Source organism: Schistocerca serialis, chromosome 9 (assembly GCF_023864345.2).
Source record: "Schistocerca serialis cubense isolate TAMUIC-IGC-003099 chromosome 9, iqSchSeri2.2, whole genome shotgun sequence".
Taxonomy (NCBI): domain Eukaryota; kingdom Metazoa; phylum Arthropoda; class Insecta; order Orthoptera; family Acrididae; genus Schistocerca; species Schistocerca serialis.
In genome coordinates this window covers 483,486,890-483,514,786 of record NC_064646.1, presented here as the reverse complement: position 1 = coordinate 483,514,786, position 27,897 = coordinate 483,486,890, and the positions used below count along the sequence as shown (strand labels likewise).

The following is a 27,897-nucleotide window of genomic DNA, read 5'->3' as shown; positions in this document are numbered from 1 at the left end:
TGTGAGAAGTGGTCGCTGGCTCACCTGTAGAAGTCGTTCCTGCAGAAGAGCTTGCCCTCGCGGCTGAAGCACTTGTCGGTGAGGTTGCCGTGGCAGTCGAAGCAGCGCACGCACTCGGCGTGCCACGTGCGCTCCAGCACGTTGAGCAGGAACTTGTCCAGGATGGGCTTGTCGCAGCCCGCGCACGCTACCAGCATGCTGGCGGGGAGCAGCGCGGCGGGGTGCGGCCGGCCTGCCAACACACACGTCACCACCGTCGTACAATATCTTCGAGACGTGGGGCAATGATTTTGTCTTTTCTGAGGTTGTTAGGGACTGTCTAGTTGTTTTATACAGGAAGCTAGTGTGGAGAAGAAATGCTTTCCCAAAATTTGTTTAGTGTATGGGAAGCTTGGTATTAGTTTCGTACATATGTGTCACCAGTTCCAGATTTTATAAGGCGTGGAGCAGTGTCAGGGTGTGGATGGGCTAGTAACGCCACTGTCCTCATCATTAATCATCGTTAGAATCATCATCATCATCAACAACACAGGGATGTTCCCGCACAACATGCGACCACAGTCGTCATCATCATCATCATCATCATCACCACCACCACCACCACCACCATCATCGTCATCAAGACATCTGTCTTGGCTTTGACAATAGCTATGTGGCATGACACTGCTGTCAGTTGTTGAATATAGCTGGTGTGCTTCACACGTCCACGATGTAAGGGAGCCGGCCGCTGTGGACGGGCAGTTCTAGGCGCGTCAGTCTGGAACCGCGCGACCGCTACGGTCGCAGGTTCCAATTCTGCCTCGGGCATGGATGTACGTGATGTCCTTAGGTTAGTTAGGTTTAAGTAGTTCTAAGTTCTAGGGGACTCACGACCTCAGATGTTAAGTCCCATAGTGCTCAGAGCCATTTGAACCATTTGATGTAAGGGCAACGAAGTGTGATTGGTCTTCTGCGGAGCAAGGGAAGAACTCACATCGAAATCCAGAGGGAAATGCAGCTCACGATTGGGGAAAAGTGACTCGTTTTGAGACGTGTGATGATGATGAGGCCTTGGACGTGTGAAACACAACTGCCATCTCCAGCAACTGACGGCAGATAAGACCGGGCTGATCCAAGAAAGGTCCTGTCCTGGGAATCGATTTCTTGTTCAAAAATGTGTGTGAAATCTTATGGGACTTAACTGCTAAGGTCATCAGTCCCTAAGCGTACACACTACTTATCCTAAATTATCCTAAGGACAAACACATACACCCATGCCCGAGGGAGGACTCGCACCTCCACTGGGACCAGCCGCACAGTCTATGACTGCAGCGCCTCAGACCGCACGGCTAATCCCGCGAGGCTCGATTTCTTGACTTCGAATTTACAGCCACAGTTTGAGCAAAAAAGTAGAGGCAAGGACTTTTTGACTCGCCGTCTTACAGTGGTGCTCTGTGAGAGATACTGCCCCACCTGCCCATCAAATGGCTCTGAGCACTATGGGACTCAACTTCTAAGGTCATTAGTCCCCTAGAACTTAGAACTAGTTAAACCTAACTAACCTAAGGACATCACAAACATCCATGCCCGAGGCAGGATTCGAACCTGCGACCGTAGCGGTCTTGCGGTTCCAGACTGCAGCGCCTTTAACCGCACGGCCACTTCGGCCGGTGCCCATCAACTATGAAAATTATTGTCATAATCGTCTTTTTGTTTTATAGCGTATACTTCTTATGGTACAACGCGTTTTTTTGACAACGTTACTCAGCTGTGTTGGTGTTCATGATATAACAAATTACAAAAGATCCATCTGTTACACCAGGGGCAGTCAACCCTTTTTACCTATCGTCCAATTCTGTGTCTCCGTTAACCATAAATTTTTCTAGCCGCCCAGCGGTTGTACAATAATGGTGATTTAGAACGTAGGGTACTTTACTACACAAAATTTACAAAGTAGAGGCACAGCAAATTAAAGCAAATAACAACTTCTTACCAAATACATTGTGTCAGAATTTTATGAAAACCTTATGAAAAAGTTTTTTATTTATTTTTATTTATTTTTTTCAGACCCGAACAACCTACTGGCCATCATGAAACTTAGAACGCCCACTAGCGGGTGGTGGGGACCAACTTGACTACCATACCGCGGCGTTACAATAACACACACTGTACACTGATCAAATGTAGATAAACTTCTAGATTATTAAAATTTTACTGCGTTATAAAGAACTTCCAACGTAATGTGATACTCTAGATTGAATAGTACTTTGATCTTGTGCTGCGCAATATAACAAGCTGCAAGAATTCAGAGTTCGACGTTCCGATTCTTCAATCTTTGTTTCTTGTTGGGTTTCAAATAAATCAAAATTATCCTCAACCTCTATGTTGATTTGAACACTATTGTGCTTTACGATACGTCGTACAACTCGAAGTGGTCTGTCCTTGGCTTCCTACGACTTTTTCGCTGGCTCACCCAGCTTTTGGACTGGAATACATATCGTTTAACATGGAATCCGAACCACTGTGCGACTAGGCAGCTTGATATTAGAGGCGAACAGAATGGTACGGTATTGTTGACTGGAAAACCGTGAGGTTCATCAACCGTCTAATCGGAAGCGGCTTTCATGTTCCGTACAGCGGTCCGTAGTCTCGCAGTGTACGGTCAAGAGCCAAAACACTATGACCACTTGCGCAATAGCTTGTTTATCCATCTTTGGAACGAAATACACCACTGGCTCTGATATCAGGGATCCGACAGTTTTTTCGTAGATTTGTGGAGGTATGTGGCGTTAGATGTCTATGCACAGGTCATGTAATTTGCGTACATAAGAGGCCGCTGATTTGCGTTCGCGGTGATGACGCCCAGTAGCGACCCAAATGGGTTCCATAGAGTTTACGTCAAGCGAATTTGGTCGGCGAGACATCAACGTGAATCGAACAACTGTAGCATGGTTCTGGCTCCGAGACTATATCGCTGAAATATGCCTGGTATCGCCGTCGCGGAAGACATCAAACATGAAGGGATGCAGGTGTTTCGCAGCTGTCAGCATATCTTTGATTACTCGTACTACAGGTCCCATGCAAGTGCAGGAGAGTGTGTCCTACAGCATAATACTGCTCCCGCAGCATGTGTCCGTGGCGCCGAACGTTTCGGGAAGGTACTCCCTTCGATGATGGCGTTAGTGCAGACGGCCAGAAACCTAGTATAGAAAAATTCCGATGGTCCCGTGTTCACTGCAGTCGTAACTGACGATGTCGTTGGGTCAACATATGAACACGTAGTGTAGTCTGCTGCGGAGCACGATATTCAACTATGTACGACGAACGGTGTGCTCATGAAACACTTGCGCGTGCACCAGCATTGTGGTCTTTCCGCAGAGATGCCACAGATCACCGTCTATTCTACTTTACCGAGCCTCCGAACTGCACGTTTTGTGAAGAGTCGTGGGCGACCAACCATTGAGGGTGCCGGCCGATGTGGCACTGGCACGCTTAGAGTAGCAGATTGACGGTGACCAACTTTAAACAGAACTTGATTAATTTTCACACACATTTATTAAAATAATAAAAAACATAAAAATTACCTAACTTGGTTCTGGATACTATTTACAATTGACAATCTGAAGTGCCTTTGGTATTGGTACGTTAATCTTATTCCCACATATATCTCTGATACTTGACAAAAGTGTACATACATTTATCTTCATGGCTATGTACAGGAATATGATAATCTCATTAGGTGCAGACTGAAACTAGACTATAGAATGGTACAGACAAATGCAGACTGGTGCAGACAAATGCAGACTGACTAATTGGAGGTCAGTACACTCGTTATAATACCTCACGCCTTCATGTATCAATGCGCGAGTGTGATTTGCGAGGAGAAAAGGTTCTACGTTAGCAGCAATATTATTGGCTGCGTTACATTTTAATACGCGGATCGGCGGAAGCAGGATTTGGTCCATCTCTATGGCAGCACCATCTCGTAGTGCGGAGACGGACGAGCGCTGCGCCTGCGCTGTTGTGCTTAGCGGGGCGCGCTCTAGTGGGAAAGTTGTGTAAGCGCTAACTACGCGGAACTATGTACACAACACTAAGACACTGCGCAAAGGCCTAAAATTTCATCCACGTCATGAGCACAAATTTTGGTTTTCAGGAACTGTACGTCAACACCTGGCATCCCCTTGCCGACCAAATACTACCAGTGAAATTTTTTTCCAGCACCGAGATTCGAACAGGCGACCTGCGAATCGAGCGTAAGTTTACGACCTCGACTACGGTGGCACTAGAAATGGGAGAGTGGTGATTCTTTCGACTGATCGGGGATTCAGCGTATTATTTCCTTTTTATGACCGACATCAGAAACATTTATCGCAGTCCTGGTTTCGAACACCGTAACACGGGCAGCGTGCAGCGCAGTTTCGTCCGGCGAGAAAACCGTGCGTCGGTATTTGGTTGCAGCTAAGTTGGTAGCGAGCTGCCAAGGAGCTGAGTGATGGGCGCCGCGGCAGAGGTTGCTGGCAGACGCGGCGTGTGATGGATGAGGCTGCCGTGCTAGCCGCGTCACCGCCGGCTGCCGAAAATCTCCAGACGGAGAGGAATGACGGCTTTCCCGCTGGACCCGCGCGCCACCTCCCGTGATTGCCGCATCACAGCCCCGGCGCCACCGCCCGCCGATCCCTGGACGATTCATTTCCATCTGGCTACCTGTGACAGGCTGACGCTTGTCATTTGTACTCGCGCCTGACAGGCTACCAGACGCTAACGAGGACATTCTCGTGAGTCACTGGACAATACTTCGACAGGCGTTCGTACAGTGGTAGTACCAATGAGGAAATGACGATTCGTTTCGTGTCCATCGATTTCTATACAGTGATAGGAAAAAAAAACGAATGGTTTTGCTCGAAGATGACACGCACCACAAAAAAAGAGGTAAGTGCTTTTGTTATGGGCACTGAGGCTGTTTTCATACTAAGTTTACACTTAGCTGTATTAGTTGTTTACATTGTGTGCAGTTGATTTTGAAGCCTTTTACAGCTTTACCTTCAGGCTGTTAGGCTCACAAGGACAGGTAGCCACGGGTGGGATCGGCTATTTGATAGCACCTACACCGTGGTGTAGGCTAGGGTCCTATGTGTCATGAGTCCCAGGTAACACACGTTGCAGTCATTCACTCTGGTGGGCCCTCGTTTGGCAGTAATCTACGAAACAAAATTTCACAATTTCTTGCGACTGACGACAGCAATAACATTATCAATCAGTTCGAAGCGCTTCGGTTAAGTTATTCTAGTCTTTCTCTTTATTGATAAAGCTACGACTATTATTTTTAATTTCTTTCGTTTCAAATGCTTTGTGTCATTTTAATAATCGTATTAACTTTTTTAGTTAGTTATTTTTTACTTTCCTTTCTTTCGCATTTTGAATCTTTGTCTGTGTGATTGTAATTTTCTCTATTTATCCATCGTAAAATTTAAATATTTTAAAATACTGATCTGTCGAGTAAAAAACAAAAGAAAAAATAATCTGTTCATATTAGTTGTGCAACACTGGAAAAAATTTATTTTTCGTTATATCATACAATTTTTTTTTGAACGGTAATCGTGATACAAAACATTTAAAACATAAATTCGTCTAGCACCATTCCAGAAAATAACGCAAATGAGGACTGAAATGAAACTTAGTTTATAAATGGAACGAAATTCGAGGAAAATGAGTAACAGAAGTAATGATAGCAATTACATGGGCGAAAAATAAAATGACTGGAAGTAACAAATTAAATCATAAATACGTAAGGTAATTTTGCGACATCTCGACACTTTTAACACAACGCTGATTCAGAAGGTAGTACACTCTACTGGTGCAGACTAGAAGTACATTTCCCAGTAGTGGCAAATCTTGTTTTAACGTGTGTGTATTGTGTCGATTTTCATCACGAGCTTAAACAACAAAAAGTAGCGGCAGAAGATAATCCTGTGGGTCTACCATATGCTACAACACTCCATTTAGAACATTAGCAATCAAAATAGCAGTTTATTTTGTAGATATGTGTGATAATGAACGGTTTCTAACGGTTGTGGTGTTGAAAGCATGCCGTTAGCTTTGTTATTTTGGGAGGGGAAAGGTCTGTGACTCATTGGCTGACCTACAGTGCCATCTCTTATTCAGTTGTATAACTCGGTCAGATTTCGATCCTCTCGCATGGGGTGATCCCGACAGGTCGACTTCTGACAAAATTTCAGATTTCCTCCTTTGAAGTAACTGTAAAATTATTTATTTATTTTTCGGGTGTCTATATTGCCTCGCAAGTATAAAAACAAACGAAAGCTTTGGCAGTGGATGTCGGCGGATATGGCAGTCGCTATTCAAGACGTGAGAGACAGCAAAATTCAATGTCCCATGCAACTGCCGGCAAACCATTCTCGGTACCAAGAAACACGTTGCGCTCAAGAGTTGCGATGGCAACGTGTCTAATCGACGAAACAGGAAAGCACCCATCCTCACTGCTGCTGTAGAGGACGAAATCGTAAGGCATTTGTTGCTGGTGGATGCAAAAGGATTGGTGTTAACTGTTAGTGATGTTAGAGAACTCGTTTTCGAATACACAGTGAGAAACAACAATAGTCATTTGTTTAATTTTTCGGAACAAATGGCAGGATATAACTTGGTGTACTCATTCCTAGAAAGACATCCAAATTTAAGTGTAATAAAAGCTCAGGGATTATCTTTTGCTCGCTCAAGGAGGACTCAGTAAAGAAGAAGTGGAGAAATTTTTTATAAATATCATAACAATACGATACGCTTGTGTTATGGGAAGATCCTGGGAGAATTTTCGTTACGGATGAAACTGGACTTCAACTCAAATCGGGAAAGGTGATTTCTCCGAGAGGAAAGAAGGACGTCTCCCATGTTACTACAGGAGAAAAGGGTTCTACTGTGACTGTAATGGTTTGCATCATTGCGCTGAGGAATACGAATTCACCATTTGTAATCATGAGGGGCATTAGACAGAAACCATCATGTTCAATAGGGTTGCTAAATGGATCATCGGTTCAGATGTCCGAATATGAATGCAAGGATGGTGAGGTATTTTCTTCGCTCCTGGACCGTCTGAACAAATATAAACCTCAAGGGAACATATTGTTTCTTTTGGACGGTCACACTTCCCATTGTAAAGATCCCATTGTGGTGTATAAAGTATCACAGGGATGGAGATGCTTTGCCTTCCTTTGTCTTTCATTTAAGGAAATATTGCCAGTGCCATTTGTACAAAGTAAGGTTTCTGGAAGACAGATGTCTAATAAACAAGAATCTGTCGTTCTCAGTCCGAAAATTACCGATGACAACTTCGGTAGGAAGTATCCGGACAGCAGTCACGGCGACATTAAGGCAAGAACGTAGCACTCTCGTCTGCCAATCTCAAGGACAAACGTAACTATTGTGATGAATGCGTTGGTTTTCATTATCATGATCGTGCTGGACAAAAGTGGTTCAAACGTATTGGCCAGTGCAACAGATGGTTTCATGAAACGTGTTAAAAGCGGTGATAGTTTTATATCTGAAAATTGTTCATAATCTCTTTGCATGATTTATACACATTTATGTGTGTTAACGAGGTGACTGCAGTTTCTTGTGTATTTTATAAAACTTCATTGTAATAAGTTTTATTGTTATTTGCTTATTTTTGTTTGCCGTTTAGTATGTCGCCAACGGCCTTGCTGCCTTGGTAACGCTGGTTCCCGTCAGATCACCGAAGTGAAGCGCTGTCGGGCAGGGCTAGCACTTGGATGGGTAACCATCCGGTCTGTCGAGCACTGTTGGCAAGCGGGTTGCACTCAGCCCTTGTGAGGCAAACTGAGGAGCTACTTGATTGAGAAGTAGCGGCTCCGATCTCGTAAACTAACATACGGCCGGGAGAGCGGTGTACGGACCACATGTCGCTCCACATCCGCATGCGGTGACGCCTGTAGGCTGAGGATGGCACGGCGACCGGTCGGTACCGTTGGGCCTTCCAAGGCCTGTTCGGACGGCGTTTAGTTTTTATTTAGTATGTTACCTACAATCATGTGTCAAGATCCCCCAAAAGTCAGGGAGAAGTGGACATACTGCGTTATACTCTAACAATTAAAACATCGCACTACCTATGCTAATTAAATATTTCGTTCTATCAAAATAAATAAGTTAAAGTGTAACAAATACCTGAAAAAATGTTTGTTGTACAGTTTTTTGAGCAGTGGTCCTATAATTTCAATTTCCCTCTTAGATGTCGAGTTATCCCAAAATTACCTTAAAATATTTTATATCACGTGGAAAAAGATTCCAAATGAAAAAAAGAATAAAATGAAGTAAAAGAAAGGAGAGCAAGCAAAAAAAATTAGTACACTGATTAAAATGACGCCCAAACAATTAGAAATTAATCAAATTATATTTAAAGCAATTATTTCAATAAAAATAACTATCACAGTGGTTACGGTAAAGATGTAAAAAAGAAGTAAAGCGTATTCGACAGGATTGGACCCCACAGCCTCCAGCATACCAGCAAAAATAGCAGAACCCCTCAGTTTCGGTGCCGCTTAGAAATTTCTGCTAATAGAAATGCTCTATTAAGTCATTGGAAATGGAGAGAGTCTTTTCTTTTATTTCCTCCACGGGACGTAGTGGTTTCAAAAAGTCAATCACACATTCGCACCGCTGGGGACCTTTTCTTGTCTCTTGTCGAAATGAAATTCACCCACAAGTATAAATTGTTGCTGTATTCTTGAAAGTAGTAAGAGAAATTCATCTTCAGATGGAATTTAATGCAACTTCACCGTCAGATAAAGTAAACAACTAATGTTGGTACGACAGTAGCGCGAAATGTGCAAGAGTAATTGTGGCCGTAGGTAAGGGTAACAACCAAAGCCAATGCTTTCCTCAGGCATAGACGAAAGTCTCTCACAAAGAAGTTCAGAGTTTTCAGTGTGATGTATTGGAAGTTTCGCTTCTTTCTTTCTTTGGAAAAATCCATTCTCACAATTTACTTCTCCCGCTATCATCCCGGTGACATGGATCGGCGCACTCCCATCATACGATGTAGGTGGACAGTCAGTGCCTACACCAATGAAATGCTGGCACCGAGACTGGAGAAGCGGTCTTGCACTAATGAGCAGTATCACGGAAAAATTGTATGTTTGGTTCCAGCAGACGAAATGCATTTATTCCTGACACATGTTGTGGGTTTCTCCCGATGGACCCATGACAATGGCATCGCGCTACGGCAACGTCCGAAGCCCCGCGGAACCAGGGTGGGTGGTGGAGAATAGTGTCGCGCCCTGCCGGCAGTTTCCGGAAGCCGAGTCTGTGGAGCGTGCTTTCGTCTGGCGATGCTATCTGGCGCACCTACCGCCGGCTGCGCCGCTGCTCGCCCGGGACCCAAATAGACCCGCCTGTACCTCAGGGAGGGAACGCTGGCCTGGCACCTCCACCAATAGCAGCAGGCCTCGCCGAGCAGCCTGACAAGTGGAGCACGCTCTCCAGCAAGTAGTTCCGCGAGAAGACTGACAATGGGACGACACGAGCGTTTGATCTGGAATGTGCTCCTCTTTGATTTATTGCATTTAATTTTCTTCCTGTTTCGTTATACTATGAAGACTTTATGAATTCTCAGTAAACGGCTAAAAAGAAAGGCAACTGAGTTGATAGAATACTACTCTTGTAATGGCGAGGACGCTGGTCCTATTCTTGATGAAAGTAATTTTTTTCAATCTTTGATTTCAGTTCGTTGTCAGATATGAAACTGGAAAATTAGTTAACAAATAGTTCCATGAATTATAATTTTTTAATCTAAATAACAATTTATATATATATATATATATATATATATATATATATATATATATATATATATATATATCTGTAGTATCATTGCCACAGATACTACTGCAACGCCGCGCCAACACAAGGTTGGCAGCCCGTCCGTCGTCTGTCGAGCACAGTGCACTCTAGCGGGCTGTGCAGCTCGACGGAACTGGAGTGTGCCTCGTCCACCTCTTAGCTAGATTTCATCCTAGGCAGACGCACTTTCATGATCGGCCTTCAGCCAGTTCCGTAATGTTTGCGTTGATTCTCTGAGGAGGGCCCATCGGGCTTAGTCCCTGAGAATATGTTTCGAGATTTAGTTCACAGGCGCAGCTGTAGTCCCACAAGCTACTGAATATAAGTAATTTTCATTGTAATCTGTGTTTCTTGAATAATAATCCTTCTCTCTAACAGTGTGCCGTACCGGATATTATTGCAACCTGGACTCCTGCAGCTCCTATCAAATCGGCCTCCTACTTATTTACTTTTAGTAAAACATGTTCAAACGTGTGTGAAATCTTATGGGACTTAACTGCTAAGGTCATCAGTCCCTAAGCTTACACACTACTTAACCTAAATTACCCTAAGGACAAACACACACACCCATGCTTGAGGGAGGATTCGAACCTCCGCCAGGGCCAGCCGCACAGTCCATGACTGCAGCGCCTTAAACCGCTCGGCTTGCATTTAGTAACGAGCTGAAAACACCCACGCGTTTTGTGCCTCTAAACAGTGAGACACAATACTCTCTCTCTCTCTCTCTCTCTCTCTCTCTCTCTCTCTCTTCTGACGAATTCGATTGGGCTAGCCAAGGATTCCTCTCCTGTGTCAACCCCTTCATCTCAGACTGGCACTTTCCCTCGACCTCCTCAGTATTTGTTCGATTTTTTCCAATTTCTTTCCTCCCCTAAAGCTTTTATCCTCTGCAGCACCCTCTAGTGCGCTAGGCATTATTCCCTGATTTAACACATGCTTTATCATTCTGTACCTTCTTGATGTCAATGTTTTCTGTACGTTCCTTTCTTAGCCAATTCTGTAAAAAATCTCCTTATTCCTTATCTTACTAGGGCGACTAATTTTCAAAATCGTTCTGTAGCGCCAGATTCGAAACGCTTTGATTCTCTTCTAAAGGCTGTGAGCACTATGGGACTCAACTGCTGAGGTCATCAGTCCCCTAGAACTTAGAACTACTTAAACCTAACTAACCTAAGGACATCACACACATCCATGCCCGAGGCAGGATTCGAACCTGCGACCGTAGCGGTCTCGCGGTTCCAGACTGCAGCGCCAGAACCGCGCGGCCACTTCGTCCGGCTGATTCTCTTCTGTTCCACTTTTCCCACTGTCGATGATTGACATCCGTACAATCCCGGGTTTCAAACGTATATTCACAGAAATTTCTTCCAGCATACTTAAAGAACTGGAAACAGGTTTCACAACTATAAAGAGTAATAAAGCTGCTGGCCTAGACGAAATACGGACGGAACAAATCAAAAAGTTTGGACCTGCCACAAAACAGTGGATATTAAACCTTATGAACACCTGCATTTCAAAATTTCAAATCCCCAAGATCTGGCGTAAAGCCAAAGTAATAGCACTTTTAAAGCCTGGGAAAGAACCAACAGACCCAAAAAGTTTCCGTCCGGTTTCACTCCTTTGTCATTTGTACAAGGTATTGGAAGGCTGGTCCTAAATCGAATATCAGAGTACACTCATAAAATATAAAAGAGCAGTCCGGCTTCCGACCCGTAAGGTCTTGCTGTGGAGAGATCCTTAATTTGACTCAGTATATTGGGGATGGGTATCAGAAAGGCGAAATAACAGGTCTGGCTTTCATCGACGTCACGACGGCTTATGATACTGTTAACCACTTAGAAAAGTATACTTAGCTACAAAGGATTACCGACTAACTCAGATCCTTCAGTGTATGCTGCAAAACAGGAGATACTTCGTCTCTCTCCAAGACAAGAAGAGTTGATGGAGAATGCAGAAAAATGGGCTCCCTCAGGGAAGCGTGCTGTCTCCGCTGCTATATAATATCTACACAAATGGCCAGCCAATTAACTCTTCAACTAAGGCATTCATATACGGTGATGATACGGCACTCGCTGCCCAAGGTGAGACCTTTGAGGAAGCAGAGGTGGTCAGGAAAGCCATCTTTGCCTGTGCCATTGGGTCACGTCATGATGTCATCAGAGGTATGGCTGATGCCAAGGTGTTCCTTGTTCGAAATACTCCCACGTATCAGAAATGCGCTTTGCTGAACATCCTAATAGACGAAAGCAAGACTATTTTGGACAAGGAGCACCTTCGCTCCGAAATTAACCATGTCACGACAGTGCTCAGAATGAACAGGTGTTTCGTCCGTGAAATTAGGTGAACAATGTTGACCAAGACGCTATGCCATTCCACAGAGCCAAGAGCAACTTTCATTCATAGTCATGATACGTAGAGTCTAAACACGCAAGGAATCAGACCAGTCTTTGTCATTCAGGAAAAATAAGGAAATGTTGCAACCTCTTAAACAAATTAAAATATTCCTTGCGAGTGTGGCGCCAGTTAACCATGGCAGTCTATACGAACCATTGCCGATCGTTGTGTTGAACATCGTCATTTTAAGTACAGGAATTCTGAAAAATATCAGTGGCCGAGCACAGCCTGTTAAATAATCACCAGACTATGAACGTTCGAGATTCCTCTCGCAGTCTTAGAACTTGGGGCTCTCTGATTAGAGAGGCAGTTCAAACTAGACAGTGTGATTAAAATTTCAATAGAGACGCTGATTAGGCTCTTAGCAACGTAACGCATGCACAGCATTTGATGAAGAAAAAGCACAGAGCGAGAGCTCTGGCAGTCAACCACCTTGTACAAGTCGTGGTGCTTCAAGCGACGCTGGACAGAGATCGCAAATGTAATCTATCGACGTAGGCGGCGCCGGCTTACCAAGCGCCATATTCTAGCGAATCAGACGCCATCTTCTTGACATAAAAGTGGGGACCTCACCTGGTTCACGACTTATCCGCTTGCTGACAGTGATCATGGGGCCGGTCATCGAAATGATTTTATCAGAGTTTTAATCTGCCACGAAGTTGCAGTTCTGGGTTAACCTGCTGGACTGAGACGCGAACTCGGGACCTATACCTTTCGCGTGCAACTGCAACTTAGCTACTCACGATCCTTCCACATAGCTTAATTCCCTTCAGTATCTCCTACCTACCAAACTAGGTCCTGAGGTGAAGTCTCTGTCCTGCACACAGTTTTAATCTGCCAGGAAGTTGAATATTAGCGCACGCACACTCCGCTGCAGTGTGAAAATTTGATTCAGGAACCGAGTACTTTTAATTCAAATGTATGTTTATTCGGACTTCCTACCTGAACGTTTTGTATACAGCCTGAAGAGACCAAGAAACTGGTACACCTGCCTAATATCGTTTGGGCCCCCCCCCCCCCCCCCCGAGCACGCAGAAGTGCCGCAACACGACGTGGCATGGAGGGAACTGTCACCATATAGCCTGCAGGGCTGTCCATAAACCCGTAAGAGTACGAGGGGGTGGAGATCTCTTCTGAACAGCACGTTGCAAGGCATCCCAGATATGCTCCATAATGTTCATGCGTGGGGAGTTTGTTGTCCAGCGGAAGCGTTTAAACTCAGAAGAGAGTTCCTGTGGAGCCACTCTGTAGCAGTTCTAGATTTGTGAAGTATCGCATTGTCCTGCTGGAATTGCCCGTTGGAATGCACAATGGACATGAATGGATACAGGTGATCAGACAGGACGCTTATGTACTTGTCACATGTCGTATCTAGAAGGATCAGGGGCCCCATATCACCCCAACTGCACATGTTCCACACCATTGTAGAGCCTCCACCAGCTTGAACTGTCCCCTGCTGACATGCGGGGTCCATGGATTCATGAGGTAGTCTCCATACCCGTACACGTCCATCCACTCCATATCGATGATATTCCGTTGAATAGTTCGCACGTCGACGCTTGTTGATGGCCCAGCATGGAAACATGCTGCAATCTCCGGAAGGATTGCATTTCTGTCTACGATAATCTTCAGTCGTCATTGGTACCGTTCTTGCATAACCTTTTCCCGGCCGCAGCAGTGTCGGAGATTTGATGTTTTACCGGATTCCTGTTATTCACACTACACTCTTGAAATGGTCGTACGGTAAAATTCCCCATTCATGGCTAAATCCGAGATGCTGTTTTCCATCGCTCGTGCGCCGACTATAACACCTCGTTCAACCTCGTTTACATCTTGATAACCTGCCATTGTAGCAGCAGTAAGCGAATTAACAATTTGCGCCAGACACATATAGACGTTGCCGACCGCAGCACCCTATTCTGCCTGTTTACATATCTCTGTATTTGAATGCTCAGTTGCTTTGGCGCTTCAGTGTATATACATAACTAAATGGCAGCGAGAAGGCTTTCTGGGAGTCAGGAAATAGCGTCAGCGCGCGCTTCGCTGCGTACTCCCTTCTTGATCTTTCGAAACAACGTCCGTGCCTTGGTCGACTGTGATGTATCGCGGGGCCATCTCCCTTCTCCTTCGCGTAACTGCTGAGATGTCCACGTGAAGCGGAGTGGACCTCATTCCGATCCTCCTACCGAGAATATCCTTGGCAGTGCTTCGAATCGAAACCGGGTCTCTCGCGTGACAGCTCCGAAGGTGGAACAATAGCCGAGTTGCCCAACGTGATTTAGCGCTGTGAATGGCGAGGTGGCGCGAGGGAGGTCGTTACTAGCGAGTAAAAGGCCGAAAGCGAAGGATTCCGTCCACACGAACACGACGTAGATCCCGCCGTCGGCTGCGCCGCGGCCGTCAGTATTTACGGACGGGAGTATCTGCGGACGGCGATAGCGTAACGACGCTAACGAGCCGGCCACTAACTCACGACGGGCTGCCTCGGGGCGCAGGCCTGTGGGCTTCGTTAACGGCGTGTGTCGCGACCCGGGCAGCAGCAGGGCGCGCGGTAGCGTCCTGCAGGTAGGCGCCCTGGAAGCGGTGTGCGGGAGAGGAAGCGGCTGCCCGGGCGAGGGCTGGTGCACCCCGCGACGGTCCAACCGGTAGCGTCCATCTGCCGCGTCTGTCGGCAGCAAGCCCTCGGCGGTGCACGGAGAACAGTCAGCAGCGATTCTCGCGTCAGTTACACTTGGCTGAGGTGCTGAACCACTGTACTGTTATAATGAGATTTTCACTCTGCAGCGGAGTGTGCGCTGATATGAAACTCCCTGGCAGATTAAAACTGTGTGCCGGACCGAGACTCGAACTCGCGACCTTTGCCTTTCACGGGCAAGTGCTCTACCAACTGAGCTACCCACGCACGACTCACTCCCCGTCCTCACAGCTTTACTTCTGCCAGTACCTAGTCTCCTACCTTCCAAACTTCGCAGAAGCTGTCCTGCGAACCATGCAGAACTAACACTCCTGAAAGAAAGGATATTGCGGAGAAATGGCTCAGCCACAGCCTTGGGGATGTTTCCAGAATGAGATTTTCACTCTGCAGCGAAGTGTGCGCTGATACGAAACTTCCTGGCACATTAAAACTGTGGAACTCGGGACCTTTGCCTTTCGCGGGCAGGTGCTCTACCATCTGAGCTACCCAAGCACGACTCACGCCCCGTCCTCACAGCTTTACTTCTGCCAGTATCTCGTCTCCTACCTTCCAAACTTCGCAGAAGCTGTCCTGCGAACCATGCAGAACTAACACTCCTGAAAGAAAGGATATTGCGGAGAAATGGCTTAGCCACAGCCTTGGGGATGTTTCCAGAATGAGATTTTCACTCTGCAGCGAAGTGTGCGCTGATATGAAACTTCCTGGGAGATTAAAACTGTGTGCCGGACCGAGACTCGAACTCGCGACCTTTGCCTTTCGCGGGCAAGTGCTGTACCAACTGAGCTACCCACGCACGACTCACGCCCCGTCCTCACAGCTTTACTTCTGCCAGTACCCCGTCTCCTACCTTCCAAACTTTACAGAAGCTCTCCTGCGAACCTTGCAGAACTAGCACTCCTGAAAGAAAGGATATTGCGGAGACATGGCTTAGCCACAGCCTTGGGGGATGTTTCCAGAACGAGATTTTCACTCTGCAGCTAAGTGTGCGCCCGGACGTACCATCACATGGCGAGATACGGCGACACGTAATCCATCGAGGAACATTGGCGAATATGATCGCTTGGGAGGACAAGATGTTATGGTGTGGGGAGACACAATGTTGTTGCCATACTGTACGCCCTCTAGATGTGCGTCTTTCCAGGGGCTGTTTGCCCATTTCTGTGGATGACAATGCGCGACCGCATCGGAATGCACAGGTGGAACTCTTGAAACGAGAGGATATTCGGCGAAAGGCCTGCCTTGCCCGTTGCCTCGACATAAATCTCATCCAGCACACGTGGCATGCGTTGAGGAGACGTATCACAAAACGTTCAGTGTGTCAATGACCGTCCAGCAGTTGTCAACTCCGCTGGTGGAGGAACGAAACGCTCTACCGCAAGAACTCCTTCCCAACTTAATGACCAGTGTGGCAGCACCTTACTGAGCATTAATTACCGTCCGTGGCGATCACTCGCCCCGTTAGGAACCATACCCAGTGGACCATCATGAATCGCTTTGAGTTCTGAGTAATTATTGTCCCGGAATAGCCGTATCATTTCTGTTCATCTGGTGGTGTATTTCTTTCACTTACTTTCTGTACTATACTGTAGCAGGTTTTGCTATGTACGATCGAGTTATGTCACTTGGCAGGGACACATAATGGGAACCCCAGCGTTACCAGTCAGCAGAGTAGACAACGGCTTGGTGTGAGGCTTGGGACAGAGGCGGGGACGCAGCCAGCTGTTCCCCGTCCGTGTGTGTACATATCGCCTCCTTACTTGCACACGACCATAGCCGTCCGTCAACACAGTGCGAACTTTTCTGCTGCTTCCGTGCCAGCATGGCACCGTCAGTTCATGGGCTGGAATCGCCTGTTCGCCGGTATTTTGCGCGTATAATCTACGACAAGTACTCACAAAGTTTTAATTGTCAATTAGAAGAAAGTTATTAGTTTTTTATTTGACTGTTTTTTGTTTTGTTTTGTCTACAATCGAGGCACACGTTTACATCCCGACGCCACAGTACCGTAGCAGGCTGTCCGAGGAGCCAAGATAAAATGTCACAGTCCTTTGATGAAGCGGAGTATTCTGCCGTATTCGTTTCCCGTGTATAGGCAAGGATAGCACCGCACGGCAAGCTGAGATAGTGGAAGTGTACGACAACAATAATGCACTCTGCTTAGGTCTCTTAGACACTTCGGCAATAGAATTTCAGTGACGAAGAATGAAGTAGCCGATTATCTCTCTGCGGAGTACCGAGCAACCCGACGAAAAGTCGAGGCGTTGGTGCTGGAAGACCGGCGTATATCAGTCGAGTTGATACCGAAAAAAATGGAAATCACTCTTGCAAGACATTTTGAACACGACAAAGATCGCTATCGTTAGAGTTGCGCAATTCCCCATGCAGATTCAAACAGCCCACCGACGTGAAGCAGGAATGAAACATTTACAGGTATGCCAGGCCATCGCGGAGAAGTTCTGTAGTCGCCAAATCACTAGGGACGATTGCTCCGTGTGTCACTACGGCCCAGAAGCAAAGCAAGCAGTGAAAACTTGTGGATTCACTGTTGTACAAAAAGCGACACAGACACAATCATTATCCGGCAAAACCGTGCTGAGTGTTTTTTCGGACAGCCAAGGTGCTGTGCTAACAGATTAGGCCGGTAGGGGCAAACTGTCACGGGCATGTACCACAGAAATCTCCGTACTAGAGGCTGCAGACACGAAGCGTCGAGCGAAGCGCCGGAGGGGGTGTTTGACTTCCAAGGCATCGCTCCAGTTTATGTTCCTCAGGACACAGCAAACGTCCTGCCTCTTTGCCTCCCTTTACCCTCCACCTGGTTCCATTCACATAATTTGAGACAAATTGGTGATTCCTGTCCCACACCCTCCCGTTATTGGATTTAAATCTGGAGTATGTGAACCTAACTCTTTAAGTCTCCTACAAAGATCTATTGGGAAAGAGCATCTTTAGCAGCTCATCTGCAGAATTCGCCATATTGTTTGCACGATACTTGACACGCGCTATCAAAGAAAAATACTAACCTGGTGCTATGAGTAACGTAGCACTCTTAGTTCCGGTAGGAATGACGTCACACCAGAGCACGCCCAGATGAAACAGACTGCTGTGTCCCTTCCCTGGTTTGACCGTAGGGCGGCTGACCATCGTTTCAGCACTCGACGCTGGTTTGTAGTTATCGCGGGGAGAGCCGTACAAAACGGATTCCAATCTGTTTTATTTGTATACCAGCGCGCTTTCGAAGAGAAATGACATAATTTTAGTCTGATATTTGCAGTGTGCTGTAGCATGTTAGCACACGATCACCCACCACCACTGGCCAAGAGCATTAAAGCGCCCGCTTCCGGGATACGGGGAGGTGCACAGGGCCTGGCCGTGGTTTCTAGGCGTTTTCCCACATATGACTAGGTGAATATTGGGCTGGTACCCACTTCCCGCCTTAGTTACACTATCTGCAAGCATTTCAAACGTTCACACACTTCCACACAAGGCAACAATATGCGCAGACAAAAGTACCACACTGTTTCGGTACCTCGGAGAGGGTGGGGGGGAGGGGGGAGGGGGAGAGTGGTGACCTCAGGAAAGGTATGTGGCCCACTCATTGCCACTAGCAATGCCGAATCTGAAAAAACCAACCAAACCCGTGGAGACACGGTATAAGGCAAGTAAGAAGCCGAGTAAGTTATAATGAGGCGTATTTATGTCTCAGCCCGTCCAAACACAAGCATACCTTTTTTATTTCTAAGAACGAAAGCAATTGCGTTGTAGGAAAGAACAATACGAGTTAGGTGCAGTCTAGATACATGGCGACGGAAGCGTATGTGGAGATAATGTCGCAGTTCGCGTTCGTGAGCTTTGTATGTGATTCGAGCGCTTACCGTGATAGCAGCAGAAGCAAAGCCTGTATCTGGCAAAACTGCTAAAAACCGCTGCGCGACCGATTCTGCGGCTAGCGGCGGTGGCGGCGGCTGTTTTTAGATTAAGTCGGTCGGTCGTGAGGCATTGTTCTTCGCCACCGGCGTTTTCTTTTGTTTGCCGCCCGCCGAGACGGCGCTAACAAGATCAAGACCGCCAGATTTCAAAGCCAAGCGTGGCGGTCGCCATGGGAGCTAATGACCGTTCGTATGTGTTCAGCCAACGCGGACGCCATCCGATGCGCGTTCAGACAGCTGTGAAGATCTCTTTGGAGAATAGCGAGGGGGAACACTACAGTCTGTACAGAAATGTATCAAAGGTCGTCCGGGGCTTTCACTGGACGAGATATGACCGAAGAATTATGACAGGAACAGCGCCCGGTGTACCTACCGGAGACATTGGTATTACCAAGTGGTACTGTTAGTCATTCCTCACACTCATTTTCTGCCTCTCAGACCATTTCTGCGCAACACATTCGTGCGCTTCTGCTAATTAAAAGTACAAGAATAGTCACAGAAGGGATAGCAGAACTCATTGCTGGTTTTTTTGAAAACACAGATCAAGAAAGTGTTAAAGTCGGTCTCTTGTTTATGACACACACGAAAATATATCAGTTAATTAATGTCACTATACATACACGTCGTCTGTCTCTCGTTCCCAGCACTGAACCCCACATGTGACGTAATCGAAATTGGTAGACTATGACAATGATGCCGCGCAGGAACCCATTCAATAATTGAGGGTGATTCAAGGGATGATTGTTGGATATCACAAGAAGTGAGAGGAAGACATGCAAATGGATCAAAGAACAGACACGAAGATAAGACGTAATTAAAAGTGCAACGAAAACGTATTAAAGACGGGCAGGACACGTAGCAAAGCGAAAGAATTGTGTTATGGATTCCAGGAGATCTGAAACTGAGAAGAGAATATGACTTGTGAGAGGACGACATTAGAAATCACGTTGAGCATCACAAGTGCGGGTAGCTAAAGAGCATAACTCATTGAAAAGTGTAGATGAGGTTTTTATCCAAAAGCAAATATCAAAACACTAATGATGATGGCGATGAAAATTGTTGGGTATGGTGGAAATTTTTTTTCCTAGCTCTAGCCAATTCCATTCTTAAACTGATCTAGTGGTCCGTCCATAATATCCTTCCACACTGGATAAGTATAAGAATCGTCGCTTTATTGTAACTGTTCAGTACGTGATAATTACGGCGAGTCGCTTCGACCTACAGTTTTACCCTGTTGACTATGATGGTTCGACTCTGAGGTTTAACCCTTCACAGTATGTATCTTGACACTTTTTGCCACATTAGAACTGTGTGCTGGATCGGGAATCGTCCCGGAACCTTATCTTTCTTTATCGATTGAGCTGTACGGGCAGTTTTAGTCTGCCAGAAAGTTTCAAAACAGGATGAATACTCAGTCTGGAACGGTTTCCTAGACTGTCGCTAATCCATTTGTCGTCAGTATCCTTTCTTCCGGGAGTGCTACTCCTGCAACAGTAGGTAGAGACGAGGTACCGGTCGATGTAAAGCTGTGATAAGCGCCCTCAGTCGCGGCTAGATAGCTCAATTGCTAGAGCTCTTTGCCCACGAAGGGTAAAGTCTTAGTCTGGAGTCCTCGTCAAAATGAAAAATCCCAGGTTCGAGTACCGACTAGACACACAGTTTCAAATGAGCGCACACTCTGCTGAAAAGTGAAACATTCATTTGGAATAAATATCGTATTCGACTCCGTGGAGATGGTACGTCGTCAATAGCGTTTACTGCCCTCGCTTCGCAAGACGTTACGGAGATGTTGCGGTTTCACTTTGCACATCTATCAGTGAAGGTATTGCCTCTTAATGAAAGAATTCCGGCGATGGTAATAACCTCTGCTCGCTGTATTCGTAGCAGGTGCCTCGGAATGCACCACTACTATTCACTGACCTCGCACCAGCATTTGGAGAGGACAATTTTCATCGACTGTTCCCGACCTGCTCACGGAAGTAGACTACAGTCAGTGTTGTTTGGTATGTATGAAATCCGTCTCATGGCAATATAACGCTTGAAAGCATTTATTCAGTTCGTGTTTGTATTTTCGGCGTTTACCAAGTTAAAAAAAAAGTATGTATATTACGGAAGAAGTAGAATGCTGGACAGTCCCACACGTTATTGTATACATGATGATTTAGCAAAAAAAATTAACTTAATATACATGTTTCTGTACTGAAAAGAAACACTCCCACCCACGCAAACACATACGTTTTTTTAATGAAAATCTACGGTTGGACGAAGCTGAACCGATGAAATGCTAATGTAAATATGTCGAGCAGTATTGTGGACAGTTGCTAATATTTTCACGTTTTATACTCGTTTACTTCGTCTTTTAGTTACTTTGATGTGAGCGTTTTATTCACATTTATAATCGTAAGCTCGTAATTACATTAACCAAAAGCTGAAAATGAAACAAAATAACGTGGACTTCTTCGATTTCTTCCTTCAGTCAGACATGGGAGGCGTTCCTAACACCTGAAATGTGCTAAGGGTACGGTCCACAAAGACCTCCTATGTAGTCATTTTTGCAGAAGCGCCACATTTTCCCAGAATTCTCGCAATAGATCCACGCCTTCAGCATGACCTTCCGAAGATGGCCACACATCTGTTACAGACGCCATATTCGAACACCATCGGACTTTTGGATCCGAAGGTGATCTGAAATCCACTGCCTAGATGAAACTTTTTCTAGACTTTATGTATCCGCTGCAGAAACGTAATGAAGATACTTTCATTCAGACAACAGCATCTTCAGAGATGAACACGGGACGACATATCGCTCTGGTTTAGAATGTGAACGGCCGTAACACCCATCCGTGGGGAACGCACGGATTACTTCGCTTGTGGAACATTGTCGTGGTGATACCCTTAACTCGATTAGGGTATATCTAAATAATGGTCTTATCAAACATTTGGGCAAGATCTTAAACGTGTTTTATAGGGGGTTCTTTAATCTCTTACATAAAAACTTTACACACTATAGCCTTCGTTTGTATTACAGTTATGTAAGAGAGAAATCGGTAGGTGGAAACAGAGGTGAAAGAGAGGTAATATTCTTTCGTCTTGATATTTGTTTAACTTTAGCACTGGAAAAGTCACGAAAATATTCAAAGTGAAAAATGTAATTCTGAGGAATTAAGACATTGCAACAAAATACCTGAGGTTAACAACGGCAGCAGAAATAAAACTTAGGCCTAAATTGTACGAAAGTTAAATTGTTCCAGTGGTGTAGCCACAGTGGACAACAATAATTGTAGTTCGGAGATATGAAATGTGTGCCGACAGGAGTGCATCTTTTTACAAGGAGAAGACAACTAACTGTTATAGTAAACAAACCATTGAGTACTAAAAAGCTGAAGCACATTTTAAAGATATTCTTCTATTCCACTGAAATGTGCTCCTGCGCATAATCGACTGAGGCGTTTAGAGGTGATAGCAATGTGGCATTGTTGATTATTTAACGATCTCCAAAAGAGCAAAAAGTAAATACAAAACGAAATATTTTAAAAATTGAAAAGGAACCTCGCTGCCACTTGGTCATAGATTGTTGGCTATAGCCTTTTAACAGTCGCTTTAGGAGGAAACCAGCTGAATAAGAAAATCAGCAAGGCAAAATACCAAATGACTGCAATGGGTCAAAATTACCAAAAATATTGATGAGCAGCTGAGAAACATGGGGTCATCGATAAGATAAAAAAAAAAGAAGGAAAAAGTTATGCTCCTGTTGTTACACAGCCTGTGATTTTATATTGCTTCGTGTTTCTTCATGAAGTAGGTTCAAGATACTAACCGTAATTAAAGTTTCTCTTATGACCGGAAGTTAATATGACTTCTCTTCAGTCTTTTGACATTTCGTATATTGTCGCCTTTTTAATTTTCAGTACCCGTTCTCCAGGAGGTACCCAGATTTCAACTCCATTACGTGGTCTACACGCTCGGGAATCGTAGTGTTTTTCTCGTTTCGTTTCACTCTACCATAGTGAAGTGAACTGATGACTCACTCACGAAATGAGCGTTTGTGATGCGTGAACACTAGCGTTTACTCTGTACTTTAGAAGCAGACACGAGAAATAAATCGGGAACCCACAAGGCATGCGCGCTAAATTAAATAGCTCTTGTTTGCGAGCATCAGACAAACAGCGTGCAACGACCGCAATTTGATGGAACTGTGAAAGCACGTAACACCGAAAGAGAACGCAATGCGCCATTCGCCAGCATTTTGACGTATGTATAAAACAAAATAAACGACACATTATACGGAACGTGAAACCGCGTAACCACTGTTTGGGGTGCAAATAAACACATTCCCGAGAAAAAGCCACATTCAAATGATATACCGATATGAGGATGGAGTACGTAGGCTATAGGATTTCAAATGCAAAACTTTCTGTTATTAGCGACGAGCGTTATATATTTTGTAGGCTGCGAAGATCATAATATCTCGCCTCTTTGAACGATTATTACAGCCACTAAATATAGATAACGGGATGTCTTGGAAATGTGTTGACATATGAAGTACATGCTCTTCATAGACCAGCATGTTAGACAGTGATGTGCTGAAATTTATTGTGCCCCTTACATCTTGATGGACACGCTCAACACATCAGGAAAAAAATTACTGCCTCTCTACGGAAGTAGATCGACTTCTCGACTTTCTCCATAAACTGTAGAGCGACAAATCATTGGCAGCGCAAACGCTGAAGCATCCGAATCGACTGCGCCATTCTTTCAGCTGGGTTCGGGAACACGGACCTGAAATTTTGAACAGCTTTCTGTAAGGAGTCACCTGAGATAGCCATCGATTTCGTGTTTTCGTGTGTAAGCAGGTACTAAAGACGGAGCATTAAATCTCCGAACTGATAGAGAAAACAGTCCTATCAGAGAACGACCAGGATCCACTGAAGAACTAAACCATTGTTTAGTACCAGCACCAATCAAGTAATCACCTTGAAGTACAATAAAACTCTTCAAATTCAGCGGGTATGTCAACATTCTTATTGTGGCGTCAAAAACGAAATAAAATTCTGGCAAAAGTAAAATGAAGTCATACATTCAACAGTAAAATTACTAAACAACATTCGTACAGGGTCATTTTCAGGTACGACTCTCGTGAGTACGACAGCGAACGAATATTGTTTAACTGTATTAATTCATTTGTTGAGTGTATTGATGTACTTTACTACTGACGGCATTTTCAGTGAAGCAGAATGGTTTTTATCTTATTTCTAACGTTGCAATATAAGTACTTCCAAATAATTTTATGGGAACTGATGAAGACTGATGGATACTGTAAGTTCAATAATGTTACTTCGCCAGCTGATCTTGACGTTGTTTTTTTTCCAAATATTTAGGGTCTGTATGGCACCAGTTGCATAGAATATGTGTAACAGAGATGCCTCAGGTTCGCCTTGGAAGACAGGTCAGTGATTAACGTACCGTAGATGTGGATGTCGTCAGGAACAGAGCAACAGACAGTGGTGAACCGAAAACCGGCCGCTTTGAAGGAAGTGTCCCGACAGTTGTCAGAAACCGTTCAAAAAAATCGGCCGAAAAAAATTTAATGAAAATTGTCGGACAGGGACTTGCATCTGACTCTTCTGCGCCAAGCACCCCACTATATAGGTCCGTAAGTCTGTGGTGAATCAGGATTCAAAGATAAGTTGATAGCGTCTTTCCCTTTAAGAATCAGCCCAAAGAATGTAAAATTGTCCTTAGAAATATAAAAAAAGGAAGGAAGGAAGATTCTGGCAAATCATCTTCATTCCAAGAGATGTCACAGTGTTACATTCGTGTAGTAGTACCCTTAAACGCAGTATGTTTATCATTTTATGATTGACTTACATCGGTATACACCATCCAATCTTTGGAGACAGATCTTTTTAAAATAGCCCCAAAAGTCGTTCATTCTGTAACAGTTCATTCTGTAACAGTTCATTCTGTAACATGAGTGTTCATCACACAAGTGCAGTCTTCTTCTTCTGTACTTCAAGCATTAGACCTTCACCTGTTACGGCACCCATCTTTTTTTCTCTCTTTTTTGACACTTCTTCGGCGTACCGGATTACAATTTCTTACATCTGTAAGGCTGTCTTCCACTGTTGATTGTGTCGAGATGATCTCTCCATTTTCTTCTGCTGCCTTCAATTTTCTTTCTTACGTGCAATACATTTAATTCGTTCTTAATGTCGCTGCTTCTTATTCTCTGGTACGGCCTTTCAGAGCAGCAATAAATCACGTTCCAGGTGCCTGCTTCTTACTTTTTTGTCCTCTGTAAACGACTCACGCCGACAGAATAGTGCGCGGACGGCCGTAGCTTTGTAAAAACTTCACTCGTCTAATTTTTTGTGTCTTGTTTCTAAAGCACCTGATTATTATTCCGCAAACGTTTCCGAATTTTGCTATATTCTGACCTACATGTTATAATCATTCGTGATACCACATCGTAGATAATTAAAATTGCTCACCCGGTAACTAGTATTTTTGGTGTTATAGGGTCTCTTATCGCACCGCACATCTAGTTTATATGGCATTTGCACTTGTGCAGTAATTCAACCGTAAAAGTTTCCTGTGCCTACTGATCAGTAAATTACAAACATTGTTAGCACAGGGTTATCATAAATTCACTGTAGTTACATTTATTTACATATTGTCACAAAATGCAAAACCCATATAGAAATTTTCACAAAGTTTTGTATTGTTACAGCCGCACTTCAGATTTCTGCCGCGAGAGTGCAGCAGTGAGCATTAAGCAAGAGGGTGACAGATGCCGAATAAGCGTTACGGGACACCTGTATCTCGACATGTTGGAAAATTGTCTCATGCCCCATCTGAAGACCGAGAATGTGGACGTCGTCATTATAGTGCTCCACCTCACTTCGATTATGTTTTTCAATTCTTAAACAGGAAATCGAGAAACCAATAGGTCGGTCGTGGTGAGGTTGATGATCAGGAATTCATGCCATGGCCTCTACGCTCTCCCGACCTAACCTCATGCGATTTTTTTTGTGTGGGGCTATGTGTAATATTTAGTGTTTACCTCCTTCTTTACCGAAAAACCTACCAGAACTGCGAGCATGCGTAGAGTGCTTGTGAACAGATTGATAGGGACATGCTGCGCCGAATGTGGAACTACTTGAATGTCGAGTTGATGCCTACAGAACCAACTGGAAGGGGGGGGGGGGGGGGGCGTATGGCGCACAAACAGTGCGTAAAAAAAAAAGAAAAACATGAGTTTCTCTATGTGTGTGGAAAGCCCTGTGACAAAATTTCAAATAATATAGCTACGAAAAAATGTGTGAAATCGCTTCAGTCATTTATAATGATAATAACCTTTTATAAAGCACTCTTTGTCACATGTGGTGAAAGAGATAAAAAATTCCTTTATCTGTTCCACTACTTGTGACATAGGGTCGAAAGAATCTCGTTAGAAATACATTTCACCGAGGACTAGAGAGCTGTATTTCCTCTTCCAGAGCGAACAGAGTGAGTGAGGCACATACACAGAGAGAGAGGGAGAAAGAGAGAGAGATCTACAAGAGGCCAGTGCGCCAGCTATTCTTTGCAGCGCGCTTCGTGTAATTCAGGCGATCGCAGTTCTTTCTCTCTGCGGCGCTCATTTCGCCCCTCGCGAGTGAAAGCGGATAGCCCCGTATAAATCAGCTGGTCGGCGCCATACGTGATGGTGGTCCTCCGCCTTCCATCTCTTCCGGACCGGGACAGCGGTAGGGAGGGCGGGGGTGCTGTAGAGAGAGAGAGAGAGAGAGAGAGAAATTCCGTCCTCCCCGTTCTTATGCTGGCCGCTTGGCGGGGGCATTTGTTGCCGTAACTCGACAGTGAAATAAAACTTCGAAGAACCAATTAGCGGGAAACAGTGGAGTTTTTGTAATTGGCCGCCGCTAAGAGCAGTGAAATATTCGGGCGTAAATCTCGGAGAACGCAGCGGTTTTAATTAGAGGCCGGTGGGGGCAGCGAGTTTATCTTCGGGGCTCGCCGGCTGACCGGCGGACCGGGCCGTTCTGGGAGACAAACGGCGCCGGTTAAGATTTTTCGCACCTAAACGTCTCCTCCCAGGAGGTAAACGTCTCGGGCAGTCGCTTCGAGAGAGCTCGTCCGCCGAAGCTTCGGGGAACCTGGTCGTCGTGACGTTCGTACGTTCTTAGTCACCACCGCGGAACACGTCAAGGATGGAAGTGGAAAACATTCTACCATTTTTTTCACAAATCACGTTTTCAGCGCTTTTGGTTTCCTGGTAATCTGTCACAGCTCCCTAGACTTGATCCACGTGCCAACCACGGAGAAAGTCTTTTAAGGGGGATAGGACGTCAAACGGGCCGACTTGGAGCAGGAGAGACACCACAGGACATTTTATTTTCCTATGTCTATACTTTTACAAACAAAATTCATAAAACTTTGTCAGCATCACCAGGAAGGATTCAGGATTCACACTCATAGCAGTGGAAGTCCAAAATCACAACAAAATAATTTTTTTTTAGATATGAAATTTCGTCATTTTTTTTACTTACTGTTGCTTGCATTTGTTGCTATAGGTACATTGTTCTTCACAAGTAAGAGAGATTCTTTGATGAATTTTGCACAGCGTACAAACCATACTTACAGGTGTATGAAACTCTAGAATTTTCAAAATCTATTAAAAACTGTGGTAAAAATTGAAATAATTAACTACAAAATTTGATATTTTTCTAAACATAAAGTTTAAAACGTAACAGCTCATTCATTTTTCATAAATTAAATAGATTATAGAGTTTCAGACACCTGTAAGTATGGTTTGTATGCTAGGCAAAATTAATCGAACAGTCTCTATTACTTGTGAACAAAAGTGTACCTATAGCAACAAATGCAGCCAATAGTAAGTGAAAAAATGATGAAATTTCACATGTAAAAAAAATTGTTTTGTTATGTTTTGAACTTCCGCTGCTAAGGGTGTGAATCCTGAATCCTTCCTGGTCATGCTGACAAAGTTTTATGGATTTACTTGTAAAAGTA

At 44.8% G+C, this 27,897-nt stretch overlaps 1 protein-coding gene across 1 annotated transcript in view; it reads right to left on the bottom strand.

Annotated features, from left to right (window-relative positions):
* The window catches only part of LOC126419728 (LIM/homeobox protein Lhx5), a 484,677-nt gene that overhangs the window by 345,238 nt on the left and 111,542 nt on the right, over window positions 1-27,897 (bottom strand). The window contains exon 4 of the mRNA XM_050086907.1: window positions 25-232. Within this exon, the coding sequence (XP_049942864.1) occupies window positions 25-232 (208 nt within the window). The remainder of the gene's footprint in view (window positions 1-24; window positions 233-27,897) is intronic.